Consider the following 23,892-nt stretch of genomic DNA (forward strand, 5'->3'; position numbering starts at 1 on the left):
CAAGAGCAGCGATAACGAAGATACCATTAATTCCCCCTCCACACACATGCAACAGCTACAGATTTTCCATGAAGCCTTTGTGAGAGAGAGAGAACTCGCAATCACACCAAGAGACTGGTTTAAAGACTTCACCAGCCAAGTAATTTAGGTTTTTAAGACTTATTTTCAAGTAAAGAGGTATCTGTCAGGGAGCAAGTCAGTAACGCACTGGTATTGCTTTGAAGGAGAGGTCACCAGCACAGCGTCCTCCAGCCCCAGCCACCCATGCCGGCAGTGGGTAAAGTCCTCTTTTGGCATGTGAACAAGCTGGGCACACAGGGCTCAAGAAAGTGGTCCGGTAACTGGGGTACTACTTAGCATGCAGAGGCAAGGCACAGTTGTGCTTTCCTGGTTTGACAAAAAAAAAGTTGAAGTGGAGAAAAAAAGGTCAATTTTTGCCTGAAAATAACCAAGATTTCATCCATCAGAAGAGCTAGTTTTTAAGAAGGGGAATAAAACATTTTGACCTTTATTCCTAGAGCTTCCCATGAAGAGGAAGAGGCAGGACAGCACATTTATGAAAACGATTGTGAATTGCGAGGCTTTTATTTGCTCCACCAAACAGATGTAAGTGCTAACTGTCAGGACCAGTAATAATCTCTGACATTTATGGTAAAGCCATTTATGCCTGATGACTCATTTGCTTTATGGATTGAGTTCCATCAAGCCAGTTTAATTCAACTCCCCAGCCAGCTCCCAGACAAGGCTGGAAAAGCTCTTCTGGAGCATTTTTTAACACTTATTCTATATGTATGCAAAAATGTCACATCACTTCCAATGACATCAACTTCAGTCTTGGAGAAATCACTGTGGTTCAACAAAACAAACAGCTGGTGAGGATAATCAGAGTGACTTCATCTGGCATTGGCAGCAGCGCCATAAATATTGGGATTCTTCAGGGCTCTCACTGCAACGCACCGATAATTAACTGGACTGTTGTTTTAGTGCATTACCCCAGAAGTCTTAGAGACTCTTAACATCCATAAGAATAAATACTGCTTGATGTGCTTTTTTTTAAACTCCTACATTTAAATTAGATAACCACAGGCTCAGGATGTACAATTGTAACACAAAAAAATCTTTAAAATTATTGGAAGCAATTGGGATGTTGCCAAGTTTTATCATTACAAACTCACTAGTTCCATAAATGCAAACCCAGTCGGGTGGCTTAAGAGTGGCAGAGGTTCCATGCAGCTCTACAATGAAGTGAAAGCTTAGAGATCCCAGCGAGCTTCCATAAAAACCTAATCCCTGCCTCGGAGACAGCCTGCCATCCCGCAGATGTTCCACTTGATAATACTTGTCATCAGCACTTGCCCATGGACAGAGGCTCTCTGCTAAGGACACAGCGGCTGCCCTGCTCCAGAGCTCCGAGCAGCTCCTTGTCTGCACGGGTTGGAGTAAGAACGGTATCGGAGAAGTTAGTGAAGAAGGCAAGCAAGGGGTGACCCAAAACTCACCGTGCCCCTGGCTCTGCCAGGGTAGTGAGACCCCAAGTCAGAGGTACGATAACTGCTGAGAGCATCGGTGCATCCTTTGTTGCACTGGCATCATCCCAGAGTCCCTCCTTTAAACACAGCTGCTCCAGAACAGAAGCCAAACCGCAGCAGTGGGGTCAGACGAAGCCTCATCACCCCCACCGACCCCTGTCCCTCTGTCCTGAACCCCTCTCACTGGCCAGCCACAGACAGGAGCGAGCTCACCAGACGGAGCAACTGGTACCTAAGGGGCATCCTTTGGGCCTCCAAAAGTTTTGCACTACAAAAACGGGAAGGCAATAGTTGAAGGGCTGGCTCAAATAAAAAAAAAAAGGCTTGACTCACACGCAGTCATGAGTCAGCTACAAATAGTTGGTGGTTTGCACAAATCCAACCCGGATGTTTGCTTCCCCATCCTGCGCAGAAGGGCTGCAGGAACAGACAGGGCAGCTTTGCTGCAAGACCTCTGCTATTTCCCCTCTCAGGCTCCAGTTACCGCAGGAATGGCTCCCTCTGGCTTTTGGCACTCAGATAGGAGCCTCTTCCGAGTCCTCTTTAGAAAAAAACAGGTTTAATTAAGCAGAAAAGTGATGGAAGTTTCACTAGAACCAAATATGGCTTCAAGGTAAAACCTCTCTTAAGGGCTGATCATAGTTTCCCTTTCTCACCGCATCCCTGTCTGGGAGAGGAGGAACCCTAAGAAACCCTGCTTTCACAACATGTCAGCCTAGTCCTGCATCCCCACCCCAAAGCTAAGCCATTAGCATTTCTGATATTAAACTTACAGAACACAAACAGTAATTATTTGGACAACCCACGTGCCTCCTTCCCTGACCGCAGCAACAAGAAGAAAATAAGCCCTTTGGCTCAAAGGTAGTTAACCTCCCCAGTAATTTGCAACCTTTATATTTTATAATCCCAGGGAGGAACCCAATTTGCTATTACATGAGGATCCGTTAACTCGCTGTTAGCCCCGGCCACTGGCTTTGAATGAGCCGGGCAGGAAAGCATGGTCCCCTCCTCTATGCCTCTTCCCCTTCCCCTGCTACCCTCCACCTCCCAGCTGTCCTCAACACCCAGCCCTGCTCCGATGGACGGAAACACGGTTGGGCAATGCCACATCGGGTTTTCTCCATCCATAGCTTCTGGATCCTCCGGTCAGCTGCTCCATGGCTGTTTCTTAGAAGAGAGGCCCCTTAGAGCAAGGGGCTATATTTCACACATGCTTGCAGAGACCACAGCACACTGTAGGTCCGTCAGTGTAATATCGCAACACAAATTATGAGCAGTTTAGCAAGGACTCCTTACCGGAAGGGAAGGACAAGCGATTCTCTAAGAGGAGAATAAAAGCCAGATGGCTTTGCTAACGCTGGAAAGCTCTCCTGAAGAAGCTGTCGCTCTGTCAATACCCAAATACCAGTCAAGGACTCAAGTCATCAGCAGAGCAGGAGACACTAATACAAGGTTCATTTCCAGGCAGCTACTTCCCCCCGCCCCCAGCCCCGATAACCACACAATGTAAATAACACCCTACCCTAATGCAAACACTCCCCCGGCAGCAGCCACAGCCGCCGGCACAACACCGAGCACCCCCCGCGCTTGCCGGAGCAAATGCGAAGCCAGAGCTTATGCCAAAGTCCTTTCTGGTTTAAGTGACAATGCAGAGCTAATTCCCAAAGACAATATACACAGTATCCATCAACAGTATAGATTATTTACACAACAGCGCTTTACAGGTGACACATGGACCCATCCATCATTCCAGTTTCCTTTTCAAAATGGCTGAGTTTGTCAAACCCATTAATCATTGCTGACTTCTTCCTGCCACTTTCCCTGGAATCCTCACCAAATCCTGACAGCCCGGAGCCCCTTTGCTCTCTCCAGTCCCACGTAACATCTCTACAGTCGCCCTTTCCTCAGCCCTCTGCTACCCTGGTCCACTTAACTATCACATCCCACCCTGCGACCTTCTCATGTAGGGACTGGCAATGCCCTGAAGAGAGCAGAAAAGGGACAAGATGAAAAAACCTGACCAAGCTCAAATGGACGTTTAATGATGGGGCAAGAGCCTAAGCCAAGCTCCACACTTGCCACCCAGACCCACACGGTCCCATCCTCCCTGCACCAGCTCCCCATCCCTTCCTTACTGCCAACACTGATTCATCCCCAGGCACTTCGCCTAATTGAAACTTCCATCCTTTCAGAAAAGACATCTAATCACCAGTTTGAAGATCCCAAAAAGCTCTGGGGCTGCTTTATGCGTTGAGGCAATTGTATTTCACCTTATTCAACCCTGACCCTAACTGGCTGAAGGGGGCCGCAGTGCTCAGATGAAGCATTATGTGCGCATCGCAGTTTGCTACCCTGGGGCTCCCACCATAAGCGAGCACTGCTTCCAGTGGGCGACGTGTCTTTCCTAGCTAAAAGCCGATGCCTAGACATTGGAGGACAGTTTTTGTTCAAAAATTTACCAAATGGGTGGAAAAACACAGATAAGGCAAATTAGCAGCCTGTCATTTAATTAAGATCCAGGAATTTAGGGGACACAGGGCAGGGAGAAAAAACAATCCTTAAGAAAGAGGCAGCTTGGAAAACAGGTGGCATTGGCAGAAGCACAGAAAGCATCAAATCTACAAAGTATTTACTGCAGGCTATCATAGCAATGCATTTCTCCAGGGTTTTTGTTTCAGAGCTGGAAAAGCCACCGCGGGGACAGCGCAGCATCCCTCGGCAGGTCCACCCCACGCAGTCCTCCTCCAGCCGTGGCACTGATAGGGCAGGACCTGCAGAGCCAGGCTGCACGAAGGGCACGGCTGCTGGTAGCAAGGGGGATTTTCTCCAGAAAAACGGGAAAATTTAAGCTAGAAAAAAACCCAGAAAAATATCTGAAGGTAGACGTGGCCAACAGCAAAAACGGGACCGTGGTTTAAATCTCTTGTCCTTACAACGCCAGCTGAGAGGCTCCCGCAGGAGCATCCCGGGTCAGGCAGTGCAGAGCAGGAGGCAGCGCCTGTCCCACGCACGTACCAGGGGAAGCATCCAGCTTTCCCTTGACTCATGTCTGGTGCTGCAAACCACCAGACATCGGCAGCCTGCTCCATGGACTGCACTGCAAAGCAGACAAGTACTTTTAATAACCACACAAGGGAGCGGGACCCACCCAGAGGAGAAATGACTCCTCGGCTTCTGTTTATCCTCACGCCTTACAGCTCCGTGCAGGCAGCCTTACATCAGCCACTGCAAACGTGGTGGCATCACCGCCACGCGCTGCAGGCCTTTAGAACAGAATATTTGCAAGCTTTGATTTTCCCTTCTGCTTCAAGCTCTCTGCTCCCCCCGCTAACCCAGGTCCCTCTTAAAACTGCTGCCATCCACGGGGCCAGCGCTCCGCTGTTGATTTGTCTGTGTTCCTCCCAGCACAAACACCGTAACTCTTTCGATGGGGCGGGGAGGTACGCCCAGGGCAAAGCAGCAGCCAAGCAGTAGGGAATGCAGGAAAGGAAGAGGTAGCCAAGATGCCTTAAAAAATAAAGCAAATACAAAGACCTGCTAAAAATACCCAAAGAGACAGATACCGGTAAATCAACAACCATCGTGCTCAGATGCTCCGCTCTACTGGCTATTTTTATCTATTTACATCCGTTAAACAAACCACAAATCTGCTAGGGTTTTTTGGGTGTGAAACAATCAGTTACAGACATGGAAAGCGGGATGCGGCTCAATGGACGGACAGACAGGGAGAGGGGCTGCGTAGATTGGTGTGACAAAAGGCTGCTTTATATTCACTCCTTCTCTACAGCCTGGCCAAGCACTGTGGTAACATAGGCAAAAATAACGAGAGGTTTCTGCAGCTATTTTGCAAAGAAGGGAAAAATAATAGCATGCAATTCAGGTTTTTAAAGGAAAAGAAAAGAGGAAACCCCTGACAGTCCCACCTCTCTCCACCCCAATAAAGAAAGGACATTAATCTCAAATTTCATTTTCCTATTATAAAGTCAGTCTTTAAAAATGCTCATTTTGCAAGTATAAACTTTTTTTTTTAAAATTATGTGTTCTGGGCAGATGGTCTGACCCCCCCCCAGCAGATTAGAAACATGTGAAGAACAAGGAATCTAAACCACACGTTTTTATTAAACTGCATGACTTCTAGTTCAAATTTCATTACATTGAAGTAAATATTTTCTCTCTAGAGTAGCAGCTGCATGTTAGGCTACCCATAATAGATGCTTCATATAGGTACTTATGCATAGATGCATGCAGGTGCCCACACACGGGTGTCCCATGCTTGCTGATAAACTTAATAGATGTCAATGCAAGACCACAGGGCTGAAGCTGGTTTTGCAATTTTTCTTTTAAAACCAACCTGCCTGTGCATACAGATACACCATTTAAAAAAAATTAAAGCTGCAAGGGTTCCAGGATTTCAGAAATACTAGATTTAAGGTTGCATACCCTAAATCTATCACTCTGTACAGACACATTAGCATATAGTCTTTAATTTTTAATCCAGGACCACCATGATACTTTTCCACTGTACTTCCACCTCATGTTGGGCACAAGTGGCAAAGGACACTTTCCTCCGCAGCCCCCTTTGCATGCCATTTGCACCCTTCTCTAAGCTCCGCTTTGCAGGCACAGTGCTTGCATACATGTTTTGCACATCCATGCTGCGTATCTAAGCATGTGTATGTTTAAGTGTGACATCTACAGATGCAGATGTTAAGCACTGCTAACTTAAACGAGCTCCTCCACTGATAGAGGAAAGCAGCATCCAGCTTTGGGTACTTTTGAAAGACACTGACTTCCTAGCGACTTAGCTTCCACTTCTGGCACGGGGCACGCACCCTGCTAAAGCCTGACATATCCCTAGCAGCTTTCCTGAAGCCAGGGCTTAATCCTTATCCCCGGCCTCTTCCTGCAAAAGCTGGGACGTGTCAAACACAGCTATCGCCGGGTGTTTACAGAGCGCCTGGGCATCGCCTCCAGAGCAGAGCACGCATTTCCCGCTGGAGCACCGACCGCACGCTACATCCACAGGGATGGACCCTGACCCAGCCAGCACAGCCTTGGGAGCCCACGCCAGAGGCACTGATCTTACCATGCAGCCAAGGGCAGGCTCCCTGTCCCACCCACCAGCCCTCTGGAAGACAGCAGTGCTCTCCACCAGCCTTGAACCCCTCCTCTGAAGGGCTGACCCAGGCCAGCTTGAAACCAGCTGAGCATGTGCCATTTGTCACCCAAACCAAGCCCTAATAACCTTTGGGATTTCCATCACCTGCAGCAGATGCAAAGCCAAGCCACAAGACTTGCTCATGGTACCCACCAGTGCTCTGATTTCAGCCCCAGCAGTGCAAGAAGCCCACGCACTCAGCTGGTGAACATCAGCTCCAGGGGGACCTTAAGCCTGGAGGATGAAGAACTGCATCCATCTACAATGAGCAGCCTGCTGTGGCCTCCTGGTCAGCTGGGGACCATCCTCAGCTGACACTCTTCTCTTGAGAAACTATTTACACATGTCCTGCAGCAACACCTTTCCCAAGAACAGAAAATGGGACAGGAGCTGGAGTCCCTTGGCTCACTGGAACTGAGTCCCCAAGAGCCCCAGAGGTTCTCATAGCTGTGGGATGGAAACCTTGCAATGCAATTTATCTAGACCATGCTACTAACCAGGCTTGACTGGAAGAAGTAACTCCTTTGCTGGCTTATTTTTAAGTTGCTGGCTGGGCAAAGGTGTTCCTTCTATTTCAGGGGAAGAGTGGAAAAAAAACTAAAAAAACCTGACTGCAGAACCCTTCCAAAGTGACTCAGTTTTCTTTGGCTACTCCAAAACTCCCATGAACATGGTAAATAGTCTGACTCTCTTCCCCTCTCCAGTTTTGACTGAAAAATAGGAAACCTGATTTTGAGAAGAGCTGGAATGAGAGAAAAGCAGGTTTAGACTCTGCATACAGGGCCAGCTTGGCAGAAGGACTTGGCACACTTGCACCACCTCCTAGGGAATGCGTGAGATGTTAAGGTCAGACCTGGTATAGGTCCCTTAGCAGACCTGATCTGTGCGGGCTCCTTGTGTGGGATCTTAAATGTTGCCTCCATTCAGCCAGGCAGAATCAGTTCTTGCATTTTTGCCAGCACAAGGAGCTAGAGCAGAACTGGGTCTCTCCCTACAAGGATCCTACCTAGAGGAAATACTTGGAGTAGAGCTGTTGTACGCATAGCAGGCATGCTAGAGGGAAACGCCTTCACCAAAGAAACAACCCAGCCTTCTGGCCATCTCTGTAATTACAACTGCTAGCAACTAAATACTCATCTCTTGTGTATACCAGAAACCACACTGAGAGTTACTTAATTTGAAGGTTTAAGGTAACACATAAGGAAGCATTCTCCTCTAATGAATTCATTAGGACAGCAATGCAGTTTTTTGGCTGTTTCCCCTGAAAGCAAGCCATGTGTGAGCTCTTTGTGCAGCCACAGGTGTGTTCGTCTATCTCTAACTCTTGAATCTGATAGCTGATTTCAATCACTTTTGACAGAGGAAAAAGGCTCAAGATAAACTCCTATAAATGTCATGGAAACAGACAGCTAGGTAAAAGAAAAGCATCATGCAAGTTCATTGTCTGAGGGGAGGCTTTGCAGTGAGTTCACATCTGATCAGATACAGGCATGCACAACAAGAACACATCTCTAATGTTCCTACCATAAGAGAAGTTTAAGCAACCACAAGACAAATTAGAAGGATTCTAGACCTGACTTATCTCAAGGCATCTCTGAGATTCCCAATTCCCACAGTAACTGGAAAAAGATGAGCTGAAGCACCACAAAATAAGTAGTTGTTCTTGCATTTCTGCCTATACATGGAAAACACCCTCTTCCCCTCAATTTTCCAGACCCAAGAAGAATGGAGGAGAAAACCAAGCCTCTCCAGGTCTCAGCTTGCCAGGTCTTCTGGCAGCTCTCAGAGGAACATCACGGGACTTGGCAGAGCCCAAGGGTTTGCTGCTACCTGTCATCAGATGCCGGCCACGTCGAGGCTAGCATTGCCACTCAGGCAACCTCGGATGAGCATTTACCCAAAGAGAGTGGCTTATCCATCTGCACAACAGACTTGTAATCATTACTGGCTCTCCAGCAAACACACTAGGATCAAACCCTTAGAGTTATTTTTTTCCCCTATATGACCACACAGCAGCTTGTCCCTCTGTGATTTCTGCCTTCAAACTCTTCATTTGATGACTTAAAATCAGCATTTATATCATACTCCACACAAATTACAGCGTTGATCCCTAAAAATAGAGGCCCCACAATCACCATGTGCTCTGTTGTCACTGTCTTTACATCTAGCCCAAATACAGCCTTTATAGCATGGGCACTGTACGGCTGGGGGGTTTTTTTCCCCCCCCCCCCCAGATTACAAATGCTTAGGCAGGAACAGTGTAAATCTATAGGCTAGCTTTGAAAGGGACGCTTCAAAAACTGCTCAAAAATTGTACTGCTGAGTTCACAGGTATTCTTTAATAGATGCACCCACCATCTGTTTACAATATTAATACCACCAGCTGAGAGTGACTTCATAGCAACAGATTATTCAAAAAAACCAAAAGCTATCAGATACCTAGCCAGAATTTAAACATGCTTTTCTTGTTTTAAGTTACTGTCTATTCCAAAGCATTCGCAAAACAACAAGCATGAATAACTCCACAGCGGAAGTTTTTCAAGCAGTTCCTTCCGATTGTTTTCCAATAGGAGCTGATTTGGCTCAGGTCTATTCACACGGTGTGGTTTTGTTCCCTAATTGAAGCATCAAGTCAGATTACGCTTCGGAACCCTTGCAAGCAGCAAATTAGACCATTCAAAAAAAAAAAATCCCTTAATACTTGCTCAAAAAGTTTGCTTCCATGGATGTGCTTAAGCAGGGCAACTCAGGAGGCACCTGGCAAAGGGCTTTTGCAACTGTAGCCTCCTCCTGACAGTCAAGGAAAGAAATTTTCATGCAAGGGTAAAGCAACAGGACAGCGTGACAAGGTGGTGCTCTCCCTGACAGCCATCGCAAGTGCCCGGTGTGACAGCGGGGCTCGGACCCCGCCGACCAGCGATGCCGACTGCTGGGACAATCTGGGAAGGTACTAGAACCAGGCAAAGTTTGGCTTCACATCAGTGGTTGTAGTGGAGAAAAAAAAAATGGAGTTTCCCCTCCTCTGCATGCACCCCCTGCCTGCTGCTCCTGCCGTGCAGGGGAGGAGCAGGCATCAGCTTGCACCTACACCACCGCCCTCCGTCAGGGTGCTAACTGCTTCGGTGGTACCCCGAGGCCAGGATGAGAGGACCAGCGCAGGTTGGCATTGCTGGGACAACAGCCCCATGGGCAGCATCCCACAAAACTCACACTCAGGCCTGCTGGAAAACTACATTAACTGGTAGCCTGCACATTGTGGGAGGCATTTACATAAAGGGAGGATAGTGTCAGCCTGACCTTCCACGGTCCAGCATGGAAATTAAAAAAAAAAAACCAACACGAAAGCCCAGCCCAGGCCTCTGAGAAATGAATAGGACAAAATGAATGGATGTCATTGTCTATCATGATCTGCCAGCCCTTTAACTAGCAGTTAATAAAGCTGAGAGGGAGAGAGGAGAAGATGAAACAATGAGCAATTTTGAAATAACGCCCTCATTTTGCATCCGGTGTATTCCAAATAACACTGCCTTTCTGAAGCATATGCTCAATATCCTGCGCTCCGTAGAACAGGCTCAAAAAAAAGTTATTTTCTCCATTTTCCTCATCACATTCATTAGGAATCCCTGGAAGAAACCCAGGTCCCCATTTCCCCTTGCCCTCCACTGCTCTTTGAGCACCAGGTAGCCCAGCTCCCCCCCACCGGTGCCCCCACTCAAAGGTCATCCCCATTGCAGCAGGGCTCAAGGCACAGGGCCCCAGCAGCCCCACGGCCTGGCTGGTGTCCCCATCTGCAGAGCTGAGGTTCAGCTCTGGGCAGTGCCCTCTTATCCAGGCTACATTTCTCAAACAAAATGAGGAAATTGCAGCGTTTTCCTTGGAGAGGAGATGCAGCCTGGAGGGGAGCGTGCAGTCTCTGAAAACTCCATGTAAACCCAAATTAGAGCCCGCAAGGCTGCCAAAGGCTGCCCAGCCTTCCCATTTCTTCTTGTGGTCACGCAGACCTGACCACATACTCAAGCTCCCTATTTTCTTTACCATTTCATTTAGTGCTGCATTTCCCCCATCCAACTTCATCTCCTGATGTCACCACCTTACCAAGGGCTGATCACGCTCCTCCAAGTTTCCCCTCTCCATCCAAACCAAATAATCCACTAATAACCAAGCTGAAGGGCTGGCTTTTTCCTATAGAAGTTATTCTTCAATGACATATGTGTGAACCATAAGGGATAGTTTAAAACAGATTCTCCCTCATTACAAGCTGCGGCACAGCACATCGCGGCATTGCTCTTTTGTGTCTTCCCCCTCCATGCCGAACGATGCCGTTTCCTGGCTCCGGTTTCACATTGATTTATTTCCCTTTCATCTATGGAAAATTAGGAACGAGATCAGCTTCTGCTGGCTGCGCCGCCCACACGAAGCTGGATACGCCAGCATATTGTAAGGGGGACTCTCACAGTGGAAAATATGTAGTAAAGTGAAGCTCTTGGCTTAAGTTACATGTTTGAAAACTCGCTGTTGGAGCTGCACTGAGCCAAAGCAGAGGCAATTGCTCAGTTTTTACTCAGCCCTGTGTAAACAGGGTCGCGGTGTCTGCCTGGGAGGTGTTGGTCCCAATGACCCAGAAAGCTTTGGGCTTCGTTCCCACCCCTGGCTACGATGGAGGTGGGGGACACAAAGGGAAAGAGAGGGTCTAGGGAAGGTGATGAACAGTCTCAAGAGAGACTTGAGGAGCAGCCGGTCTTGGTACAGAAAAGGAAGCAGCGGCAGGAAAGAGAAATCCAACCCAAGGTCTCCATCAAACATCTAGCCATGACCATCCATGATGGTCAAACACAGCAGACAGCGTTTCACAGCTCCATCAGACAATTCACACCGCTCCTACAAGGGCAGGAAGAGCAGCCAAGGGCAGCCCCACACTGCTGCTCTGTGGATCTCCCATCCTCTCCCCTCCTCACTCCCTAAACACTGCCCAAACTCCAGTACGAAACCCCAGGCGAGTCCTCAGACAGCTCCAGAGCCCACAGCTCATTTTGGAAAGCCTCAGCCTCCCCTGGTCTGGGCTCACTTCCAGCACCAAAGGGTGGCTCTTTGCTTCTAGCAGCACATCAGGGCTTCCTGCTCCCATCCCACAACAGCTGGAGCTCTTCTGAGTACTAAGGTACCTAAAAGCTGCACACCCCTTGCTTTTACTCCATTTTTTTTTCCCCTCATAGCTGAATTAATCTGGAAGCTGAGCTGCCGTTTTCTCAGCCCCACAGACAGGCTTTCCATCCCCCGACTGCCACAACCCCAAGATCCACCCTGAGGTTTTATCCTCGGCCCTCCACACCGAGGTGGCTCAGGATCAAGGGTTTTGTATACACAGAGGCTTTTAATCAGGACTTGGAATGTTTTCTGCCCCAGGAGGTAAATACAGAATCCAGGTTTTATGGATTAAAGGGAATGGGGGAAAAACAGACCTGGCTGCCAAAGTTATCTCAGGATATAAGTGGGATTACATGCTTAGCCACAGGGGTAATCTGCTGACACACTCAGAATTTAACACCAAATTTTGGTTGGGAAAGAGTTTTCCTGCATTTGGCCAGTGACAATCACCAAACTATGGAGCACTGAGCACGACACATCTGCTGGGACCACCCGAGAAGGAAGCTTTTAGTGCAGGTTCCTATTGCCATTTCACACCATTGCTGCACATTTGGCCAGCACCGCTCAGGAAAGAGCTGAAAATGGACAGCTGAGCTAGTGTGCACACGTAGGCATAACACCTCTCATCCATACACCTTTCTCCCTCTTTCTCCAGGAAACTGGACCGTCTCCTTTGTCAATGTTCACACACCTCTCACCTCCATGCTTCCAAAGTATTTCTGCAATTACGTTTCAACACTGCTAATTGTCCGTGAAAGACGATTTGGTTTTTCTATTCCTGCAAGAGAACCTCCGTGCAGCATCTCCCATCTCAAATTCAGCATTCGAGAAGTCTTGCGTTTAAACACAAACTCCTGCGTCGCTCCCATAACAAAGCTAATTGGGCACGACCCAAGCTTTTCATCCCAAGAAAGGGAGCTGGGTTTGTACACCCTATGGCCTGAAGAGCAGATGTGACATTCAGCCCAGAAAAATGGTTATCTGAACAAAACCCATTAAGGAACAGGAACAGATGCAGCCTGACCGATGCCGCCAGCAGTAGCTGAGCATCACAGCTCAGATTTCGGTATTCTGAGCAGCAAGCTAGAAGAGGGTAAACATAATTTGCAGACAAATTTGCTTATGCAAGGCATCAAAGCCTCAGGAAAACCTTACTATGTTTGCAGACATTCCAGAGCAGAGAACAGCACACAAAAGTAATATTCACCACAAATTCTCTCATCTCCCCACACATTTCGCTTCAGTGGCCAAAGCACTGTTTGTTCAAGCAGACTTGACCTCCTGAACCACAGCCAGTATGTGGCTACGTGTGGAGAACAATGAGCCCACGGTTAGAGACTTTTTTCCGTGTTCTTGGAGGGAATAGAAAACACATATACACAAACACACAAATCCCATCCAATATTCTGCACAACTCATTAGGAATACCCTCTTCCAGCTCCCATCCCCAGGGTGATGTATTTATTGTGAACATATACATTCGATCCCGCTTGGCTCTGTCAAAGTAAGTAGTACACCTGCACACTGGGGATGTCTGGAGTGGGCTAGGATTTTCCTTTGGGCTTTGGCAAGCAGCCCAGACTGCCTCAAAAAAAATAAAAAGGCCTCACCATGTGTAAGGAACATGTGTTTCATTTGTTCGTACCTAAGTGACAAGGGAATGGGTTGAACACAAAGTCAACTAAGAGGCTTCTAGGTAGGATGGTCTTTTCTATGCTGGGTTTACTCTGTCCTCACTGCAATGAGGCTACATGCATAAAACCCTAGCTTAGAGAAATGAAGACTTCAAGTAGTGTCCTGCAAAGGCAGGACAAAGCGATAAAGCCCTAAATTTCAAAAGAAACATCAGCTTGAACACTGCCAGGTCAGCAAGGACACACGCCCACCTCCCTGCCTGACCAGCTTGTTGCCAAGCTCAACGCTCACCATCTTCCTCAACACAGTGGCTCTCCCAAGAGTTTGGCTCAGACAAGTCTGTACTTCCTATAACAGTTTGCTGCAGCAATGCAAATTAATCAAGATTTTTTTGTACATAGAAGAAAGAGGATGTTTTCCTGTCCACTGGCTTCTGCTCCAGAAATTCAATTTTATACAAATAAGACTAATCGGTGTGTCACCTTCCGTATAGAACAAGGTTCCCAAATTAGCAGGCAAGGGGAAACATGCACCGATTTGGGCCAGTGGCACACTATCGCTCTCTGCTCTCAGTAATCACTTTTACATACTGCATAGTGATGCTGCCAATAAAGTTCAGCTGGAAACTTCTCCCCAATAGCATAAGTATTTGGCTTTCCCCCATGCTCAAGCTGAAGAAAATCATCTTTCCCAAACATGTCCATTTGCTCTCCTCTTCAGTGCCATTCTAACACGCTCCGAGCCCCTTTGCAGTGCCTTTTCTGCTCCTGAAGCCCTGTCCTGCTGCCTGCTCCCAGCAGACATCCATGTCCACTACGCCACTGTAAACCTTGGCATGATGTCACCGGAGAGGAGCAGGTTTCCAGCATTACATCACCCTGTCTGGGCTCAGCAATCAGCCTTCCGCACCTCAGAGTTTCCATGGAAGAAACCGAGCCCCCTCCTCTTCCCTCCTGCTATCCAGGGGGGGGAAGCAAACTACAAATGAAGCCGAAAGACAATTCAGCTGAAAGAGTAATGACACTACACCTAACAGCATCCATCACGTATAACGAGCCTGCCTGGGTTGCTGCCTGCCAGCATTTAAACACAAAACTCTGCCAGGTGAATGTCAGGAACAACCAGACACAACTCTGCTCCCCAAACCCCACAATCCCTGTGGTGGATAGAAATTGTTTTGAAGGATGAGCTTTGCCTCCCAGAGACCACTCGGTTTTCCTCATTAGCAGTTTCAACTGGTTACCCCGCTCTGCGGGAGGTGCCCCAGGCCAGAGAAAGTTGGGCAACAGCCTGCCTGTCCTCTCCACGTCATGACCCAAGGATGACAGCAGTGATGGAGAGCCCTGCGTGGTATCGCTAAGCATCCCTCCCCACTCAGCACCCTTGCCCATGCCCTCCAAAATGGCAAAAGCTCATCCAAACCAACTAGCCTGCAGGAGTCCCTAAATAAGGCAACCATCAGGCTCCAAAAACTGCCTTTTTGAACCATAATAATAAAAAAACATGTTTATTTCCCACTTCAGTAGCTCCTGGAGTCATGGCACATCGCTATTATTGTGACCACTGTCCAGGAGCTGACAGGGAAGCCAGCGGTTCCTCAAACCAGGGTGAGGTCCCATGTCCTTCACCAGCTGTTCACAGAAGGCATTAACCCTGGATTTTCATGAGTGTTAAGTGCCCCATATGCACAGCATTCACCATGCTCTGCTAACAAAATCATGAGGAGGGACCCCTGAACAAGCAATTGCTCGGGGTTGGGTGCCTTTTCCCATTTACAGACAACACCATCCCGTTGCTGCAATCAAGCTCGTGACCAGCAAAAGCAGGGCTCCCTGCAAGCTGCGTCTCACCACCAGGTTCCTCAGTGCTGCCTGACACTGCCAGCGCTTGGGATATTCAGCCTATACCCAAGAAAATTCCATATTAAACAGGCTAAGCTGCACACTTGCCCACAGGTACTGCACAAATGGGATCGCACAGTGAAGCATCGATTAAAAAGCCCTTACTCAGGATGACACCGAAAGGACTAAATCCCCTTTTAGACTAATAGTACACGCCAGCACCGAGGCCAGGAGAGGCAGCCAAGCACACCGCTATTACACACTGCCAGGCTTCCTGGGATTCTGCTTTCTCCCCATCTCCTTCCACGCAGACGACTCCTTTTGTTTCCTCTGCTGGCCACAGGGAATATAAAGCGCTTTGAATAACCACAGCTTCCCCTTATTGCTACCTCAAGAAAGATCAGTATCGCTTAAGGGCCATCGCTCTACCTTATTTTTAAATCACAGCACATGCCATATCTTACTGAGTGCAAAGATCCAGAGGAAGGTTATTCACATTAACTAATGGAGGTGCCCGAAATTGAAGTCTGGACTCCCAGCAGTCAGAACCCCGTTTGACACAACATAGCGCTGGAAGTTAGAAGCAGCCCCCACCCAGTAAGAGAAATCCATTGCCACCCATCAGCACCCCTCCAGAGATGAAACCCGTGCGCGTCCTCCTGTAAGACTAGGGCTTGACTCTGGAAAAACTGCAAGCAGCAGTAAGACCATGCAGCTTCCTAGGCTGATGCTTAACTTGGCCATATTAAAAGATAAATGATGCACCGTATAACTGTTAAATATCAATAAAAGCACTTTTATGTTCTGCTTGAACAATAAAGCACATGTCCCCACGCATTGTATGCTATCAGAGGCCTGAAGGCGTTCGATACCAGCAAACTGCAGTAATTATCTACACATGCCAATGCACATGTAAACTTTTACAGTTTATGAAATTGAATTTACCACTGACCAAAAAAACAAAAGTCAAGAGAGTTAGAATCATTAAATGTGTATTTTGTAATCATGGCTAATAAGGCTACATCATTACAGGCAACCCTGACCCAGTCACAAAGCTTGACTGCAGTCCAGATGGCTAAACTGCCAGTTACCCAGCAAATCTAAATGAAAAACAAGAGTTTGAGCAAAGTGTATGCGAGCAATTAATCTGATGTTTCCACCCAAATCCTCACTTTCCTTGCTGGCACCTGACAGATAGAGGTCAGATGAAATGGTGTCAGTTTAGGATTCGAATGAAGCCACCTGAAGCACAGACTAACTTTTACAAGCTGTTTTGCAATTCTTATTCTGGATCTGGTTCTGCCCCTCCCTCGGTACAGACACACTGGTAAAACCAGATGATGTCCCTGGGCACCTGTGTAAGACGATGCTGCATGCGAGACCTTGCCAACTGGAGCCAAATATCACATTTGGGTTTTGATTAGACTGACTGCATTGCTTGGACCCTGGCACAAAAATCTCGCCATTAATTGCAAACCCATCCAGAGGCATAATCTTCAATAATTGTAGACATTTTCTAGGCAGCATTGCTCTTCTGGAAGAGCCTAATTCTGTGATTTAATCCATATGTCTCAAGTGCACCATTTAACTAAAGAGGATCCCTTTGAAAAAACAAAAGCAGAAGAAATGACGAGAAAACCAGCAACTAAATGAAGAATTATTAGGAGACCGGGAAAAGCTAGACATCTTCAATAAAGAACCCTAATGCTGGCTCAGAACGTTTTATTTTCCATCATCTCACACCATAGTATATGCTGGTGGTGTAAACCATCGACTCTTTGCACTCCCTGAAAGGCTCTACAGCAAAAGAGGTGAAATCAGCTTTGGCAGGGCCAGGAAAGCAGGCAGCCAGAACTGTAAATTAGTTTCTTTCAGCAGTCTGCCGAGGTAGGGAAAAATACACAGAAGCATGTATCCATGGTGCATCTTGACAGAGAAATTTACGTTAGTAAAAAACCCTCATTAATTAAAAAAGTTTTTGAATCTTTTTGAAGATTAACAAAAACTTAATAAGCACGAGCTCTGCCCAGTTCCTTCCTGACCCTCTGGACTAAGCCCAGATCTTGCAGAACATGACGGGTTCAACACCACACTCATGAGAAGCCTCACTGAGCTCAGTGGAGCCATTAAGATGCTTCTGGATTGAGGATATTGGGGACCTTATTGCTTCTCCCATAAACATACAAATAAGCGTTCCCACGTGCTCCGTACCTTGCCACCGCTCTGTTTACATTTGCACAAGAGCCTCCTGCAAACAGGGACAGCAACGACAGCTGTGCCGAGGCAAGCTTGGGTCTAGATGTGAATCAGACACGGATTCAGGGCTGAGGCTCCCATGGTACGTTTGCACCCGTGAGCTGACAAGGTCTGCAAATCCTGCAGGTACCACCAGCCTGGCTTTCCCCAAAGCCCATTGTACTAGCTGCATAGCTATCCTCCCGCAATAGTAAACAGAGGCTATTTGATATATTAACAGCAGATCTGCCTGCAGAAGGGGAGCCCTAAATTTCTCCATCCTCAAACACCAAAAAAAATACCATAAGATGTGCCCACATGTATAAGAACCCTATTTGCATTTGTACACCTTTTGCTAAAGCAAAAGCCATTGATCCAATCTTACAACCTCAGAGGTGCCTGAGAAAAATAACATACAGAAACTTTAAAAATAAGAGCACTTTCCAGAGCTGGAAATGCTACAGCCAAGAGCATGGGAAGGGAGGGAGAGAACCCTGACGACAGCAAAATGAAATCTGAGATTATCAACCACAGTGACAATTGTTTTTTAAGTGTAAACAAGCCAGAAGATGAAAAGACAGTTGGCATTTCAACCCAAGAGCAACACAGCACCTGAACGGCCCCAATGTCTCAGCTAAGAGCATTGAAGCATCTATTCTGCTTTGTCTTGTTGTGCCCTGAAACATCCAACAGCCCTAAGAGCACCTCTGGCATCTTGCCCGGGCTTTCTGGCTCACCCCAGCACAAATTGCTTTCCCTCCATTTCTGATGTCTTGATTTCACTAGTGGTCTTCAAAAAACACAAAGGAGGAAAGAATAAAAAGCATCATCCTTTCAGCATCATCCAAAGCCCAGCAGCATGCCGTATCTCACCCCAGGACAAGCTTTGGCATAAGCTAATAGCAAATACTTTGTCAGCCCCTCAGGGTTTCACTGCCTTGGCAGAACAGTGTCTGCAGGTGTCCAAGACCCCTCTCTCACTTTGCACCTTGTTTGGCAGGATCAGAGGAAGCCCACTTGGTTTTACAGTACCAGCTAGACCAGTGAGACACAGTTATGGTACTCAGCTGGACAAAGTAAGCTCCTCTTGTCTCCAGAGGAGCCAACAGTAAAAGACAAACCTTAAAAAGCAATATACACATGCACTGAGCTTTTCCACTTACGGGAAAACTAATTTCATCTACACCAATACCAGACACTACTGCAAACCAACGTTATTTCCAGAGGGTCAACACACCAGTTACCTTGTGGGACAATCCTGCAAAATTTTAAACAGATGAACCAAAAATAATTTACAACAAATGTACTCACTCGTTACTAGGGTACCCTCAGCAGTTTTACCAAAACCTACTCTTTCTTTTACCAATGTCCGCACCACAATTTTAACGATGCCGATGCTAGCTCTGCCAGCCGGGTGCTGTACAGTACTTTTATCGGCACAGCAGCCTCACGCAATAGTCTCTTCCTGACAGATCAGAAGACAAAACAGGATTTGCGGCAGCAATACGTAAGACACCACATATCTGGGACTTCAGCAAGGTCGGGACAAGTTTCATTTTGTTCATCAGCCCATCGCTGGAAGTGCTGGTCTACAGCATAACACTAAGCAGTAAACCAGGGCTGGGCCACACACTATTGCGGAAACCAAACTTCTATTGGATTACATGAGACACTTCAAAACACCATTGCAAAGGGGTTAAGTTCACCTAATCCAGCCCAGGGACAGTAACATTTACCTGCCGCAGACATTGTGCGGCACTTTCCATTCATAAAGATCCTCCAGCTGCGGGTTACGGGATTTCTCTCTTCACTGCTGTAATACAGCCACTTTCTGGGACTGAAACGCAGCACCAGCGACCTTACTGAGCCAGGACCTGAACTTTGTTTCAACCCACATCTGCTAAACCAGAACAACTTCTTCAGCCCAGAGCCAGCTGAACTGCTTTTCCACCAGACCACCACAGCAAACAGCAGGTTGGAAAAGCCAACCCATAGGGAGGTGCCATCCGCACGGTCCTGGGACATGCTGGTCAACTGGATTAAGTGAGCTGCACGCTGTTCTGGCTAAACATGTCAGAGCCTTGCCAGGCTTTGGTTGGGGGTGGGAGAGAGACCGTATTCAACCCCAATTGCTCGCCCTGATGGAAGGAGCAAGCCTCAGGGAGATAGGTGCTGTCCCCTGAACCCAGCGACAAGTTATGCGTGGAGCAGAAATTCCTTGGCATGAGCATTTTCCAAGGACAATCTCAGATGAAAGCCCATGAAGCACCCAAATAGCCCACAGCTACGGTCGATGGGTACAATATACAACAGAAGTGTGCGTATAACAGCCAAGTAAACCCTCAAGCAAGCAAAGCATTGGCCTGACAAGTGCTCAACTTATTCTCAGCTCTTACGCCAGCTCAGGCTACCAGGGATCAGCACAAAGGCTAACAGGTCAGCCTTGGGATGGACACGCTGCTGCCAGCGGAGATGGGCTCACACTTCCCAGTTTCTTGTTATCCACACAAGAACTGATGGAATCCTGCACAAAAAGGTGACTCCCGCAATAGATCACGGGCACTGAACAGGCAGGTCCTGCAGTGCATCACTGCCGAGCAGAGCCAGGAGCAGGGCCATCGCATCACCAGGATGTTTTGGAAAGTCTCCCTGGGTTTCAGGCAGAAGATGCTTTGCTCTCTGGGAAAGGGACTTTCCCAAACTTTCTCTGTCTCTTCCTACGCCTAACCATTAGACTGTGCTAGGACTTGGTTTCTAATGTATGTTTAAAAAAAGCACATCAAAAGAAACAGTTAATCCCTCTAAAAATGAGATACATTCACATGTCTTCCAACTTCCTTCCAGTGCTGCTGTAGCCACAGGAACACTGCTTACTACAGCCTGCGAGCAGAGAGAAAGCGTTTATCCTGTTCCGTGGACTATTTCTTCTCCTTCTCTCTCTCAACTGCAAAAAGCCCTTTGCTGTCTCACAACAGCATCCTCTGTCACAGCTTGAAGCCGGCCGCCACTTCCCAGCCCCAGCACGAGAGCCTGTCCTGACATTTGTAAACTTCTGTTTTGAACAACAGCTCAGCACAAAACTTAACTTGTATAACCTAGGCTCCAGGCTTGGCCCCTTTTCAAACCTACCCAGCATTCCCCCAGCTGTACAGAGAGATCCACACAGCCTCTGAACTAATTGAATTTTAATGAGAGGAAGTCGTTTTTCCACTGGAAGAATGTTGTGCTAGAGAAATATTTTGAAACTCCTCTAACCTTTCCTGCCAGGCTTTTTCTGCAGCAGAGTACGAGCAAGGAAGTCCCCATCTGGGTGCTCGATCGACGAATACAGCAGAGCTGCTCCACTTGCGACCCCAGTTAGACCCGGAGCTTAAATAATTACAACTTTCAAAACAAAACGTTTGGGGTTTTATTTGATTTCAGTCCTGACAAGGAGGATGTGAATTCCCACTGCTTACAGCTCTTGCTGATTCGTGCTGAGACACAGCCCGTCTAAGCCCTCCCCGACGCTGCCTTCCATCACACTCCCAGCTAACTGGGTTATTTTAATTTCCAGCAAAAACAACAAACATGCAGGAGCCAGACAACTGCATGGTTGCAGAAAACACTGGGGAACATCTTGTTAGCTGAGGTTTGCAGAGCAGTTGCCTACAGGACAGCAGCAGCTTCATCTCATCATTTTGCATTTAGTCCAGAAATTATCGGCTTTCCAGGAATACGTAACTTTAACAGTTTACACCCATTTCCCATTGTTCTGAGCCACAATTTTCCTTATACAGTTTCTGCTTAGGCTTGCAGAAAGAAGAAAGGAGGGGCCAAAGGAAATTAAGTTGCTGAGATATGAAGGAAATTAGGTTATAGTCCACTGCCTTCATGAAACCTATTAATTACATTCAGTTTAAAGCTGCTGGTATCTTGATTAGTATGTGTGCAGATACACTGAAAACCCTCTTTGTCTGATGAGGATGATAAAAGAAAAAAGGACAAATACCAGACCTAGAGAGGGGTTTTATAGACATGCTGTATAGTATCAGTACATATGTTATAAGACAGAGGAAAAAAAAGACTTTCTAATTATCCAGTTCTCAGCAAGTGCCTGCAATGATCTTGCAGCTGCATCTCGTACCCAGAACAGGCAACAGGCTCCAGCAGAGGGGAACACTCACTCGGTTTTACCCCACCTCCCAAGATCGAGGTTTCACAAGCCCTCTGAGCTTGTACCCCTAGATAAGTGCTTTTCAGCAAGGGAGCTGCAGCCAGCCCCATGGAGCTGGGAGAGCATTGCCACCCATAAATGCGCATTCCCTTGCCTGGCAGAGGAATCAGCAGTCCTAAATCCAGGTGAGCACTAAAAGCCACCTGGGAACATCTCAAGCTTCAGGGGCAGTTATGGAAACCGCGTTGCTTTGCAAAATGAAGCAGTCTAAAAGGCAGGTTTCTTATCCAGTTTGGATGTGTTACCAAGTTCTTTAAGTGGATCTACTAGATCCCTGGGTCCAGCAGCTCTCCAGAAGAGCTCACCACTTTATATAACAACTCCACTTAAAATACAGCATATCCAGTGCGACTGCTGAAATTTTTGGCAGAACGTCCAACACTTGTGAAAGACACTCCAGTGCCCATTAAACCCAGCTTTTACTTTCCATTTTAATTGTTAAACTTCCCAGGGAATGTCTACTAATTTAACACAATTTAGAGATTCAGCTCTAACTCTGTAACTGGGATTTTGGCAGCAACATTCAGTCCATGCATTCTTGCTCTGTTCACAGCAGACCAGCTCCCAGATGTTGGTAACGTTAAACAGACTAGAACTTTCCTTCCGAGTGACAGCAAAATGCAGACAAGAGCTGGCTTCGCTACAGCTCTAATTATCTACCGATAGGAGATGTTCCCCATCCCTTTGCCAGGCTGGGGAGGCCCATGAGATACAGCTCTTCCTCCACATAAACACAATAAAAGTAAGGAGATAGAGATCAATAGGTCTTAGTTTACACTCCATTGCACTGGCGCTGATTTCAGGGAAGCAATTCTAGCTTGCAAGAAAGATCAGGGACAAGATTCTCATACACATGAAAGCCTCAGAAGCGCAGCAGACCACAGAAGTTGAGATTGCTAGTGAAATGCATATATTAAACTAGCTGCTGAACTATGGGAAGAACTTCTACCATATGTACCTTGTCTATAAATAATCCTCTATCTCTTTGCTTAAATCGGAGGAGCTCATGGGAACATTCCACCCATCACGATTTTGGTTTGCTTTTTAAAAGCAGTCGCTGTGTGGGAGGTGACAGGGCTGCCAAACAAGCTGTCAAGGAGAGTCCCCTTATGTCATGGTGCAAGAAACCAAGAATCAATGGCCAACGCATGGGAAAAGAGCAAATTCCTGTAGCCCCAGAGTGAATTGTGACTTGCAAGGGAGCTGCTTTCCTCAGCCTTCATTTACTGCCCCTGCAAATTTATCTGAATCATAACACAGGGACAAATGAAAACCCTGCGAGCCCTTCCCATGCTAAATGAGCCGAGAGCACAAGAGCTACAGACCTACAAAATCCCAGTGCAGGGGCTGGTCCAGAACCCCGGTAAGGGCGTGAAACCAGAGAACCAGAGGAGCTCACTCCAACAGGTCATCCGGCCCATGTAGTAATCATCATTACTACAGGGAGTATTTACCTAGTCGAAACAAAAACTTTTAAAAACAAATGACACAGGACAGTGTTCTAGTATGCAAAAATCCAATGCGACTTTCAAAAGTGAGCTGTAAATACCTCGTCAACCGGAACGCAGCTCATCATCTCCGCAGAACATCTCCAGAGCTGTTTATTTGTCATGACTTACCTCAAATACTTCCTCATCCAATATCCTTGTTCCAAATACAATGATGCCATTGACGTCAATGATGGGATGGTCACTTCGGTCCAAGAACTTGGTTATCTTCTTTTTACAGTCCAAAATCAAGGTGACATTTTTCTTCTGCACACTGATAGCTACTCTGTGCCACCTAGAAGAACAGTCCACAAATGTGTTAACCAGAGCCTTGGGCTTTCAAGAACAAGCCAATTATTGTATAACAATGAAGCTTTCATAAAATTATCTTCTGCAGACCTCCATGCCAGCCATCATCTGCAAACAGATGAAAATCATCCCTGGGCAGACCCTAAAGATTTCATTTGAAAAAAAAGGCTGTATTGACAGATGATGCCATTCACTTCTCACCCCTCCAAAACAGGCAGGAGTGCGCCAGTTCTGGCTTCAACAAGAGGCAGAGGGAAAAAAACCACACCGATAACTCCCTGGCTATCCCCCTTTTCCACCCTTCTTACGTCCTGCAAAAGACTCAGTGTGGATTTTG

At 47.1% G+C, this 23,892-nt stretch overlaps 1 protein-coding gene across 1 annotated transcript in view; it reads right to left on the minus strand.

The window, feature by feature from the left end:
- Positions 1–23,892, minus strand: part of COL5A1 (collagen type V alpha 1 chain) — a 124,432-nt gene that overhangs the window by 93,542 nt on the left and 6,998 nt on the right. Inside the window, exon 3 of the mRNA XM_019472435.1 lies at positions 23,379–23,541. Coding sequence (XP_019327980.1) covers positions 23,379–23,541 — 163 coding nt within the window. The remainder of the gene's footprint in view (positions 1–23,378; positions 23,542–23,892) is intronic.

This window comes from Aptenodytes forsteri, unplaced genomic scaffold (assembly GCF_000699145.1).
Source record: "Aptenodytes forsteri isolate BGI_AS27 unplaced genomic scaffold, ASM69914v1 Scaffold68, whole genome shotgun sequence".
NCBI classification, from domain to species: domain Eukaryota; kingdom Metazoa; phylum Chordata; class Aves; order Sphenisciformes; family Spheniscidae; genus Aptenodytes; species Aptenodytes forsteri.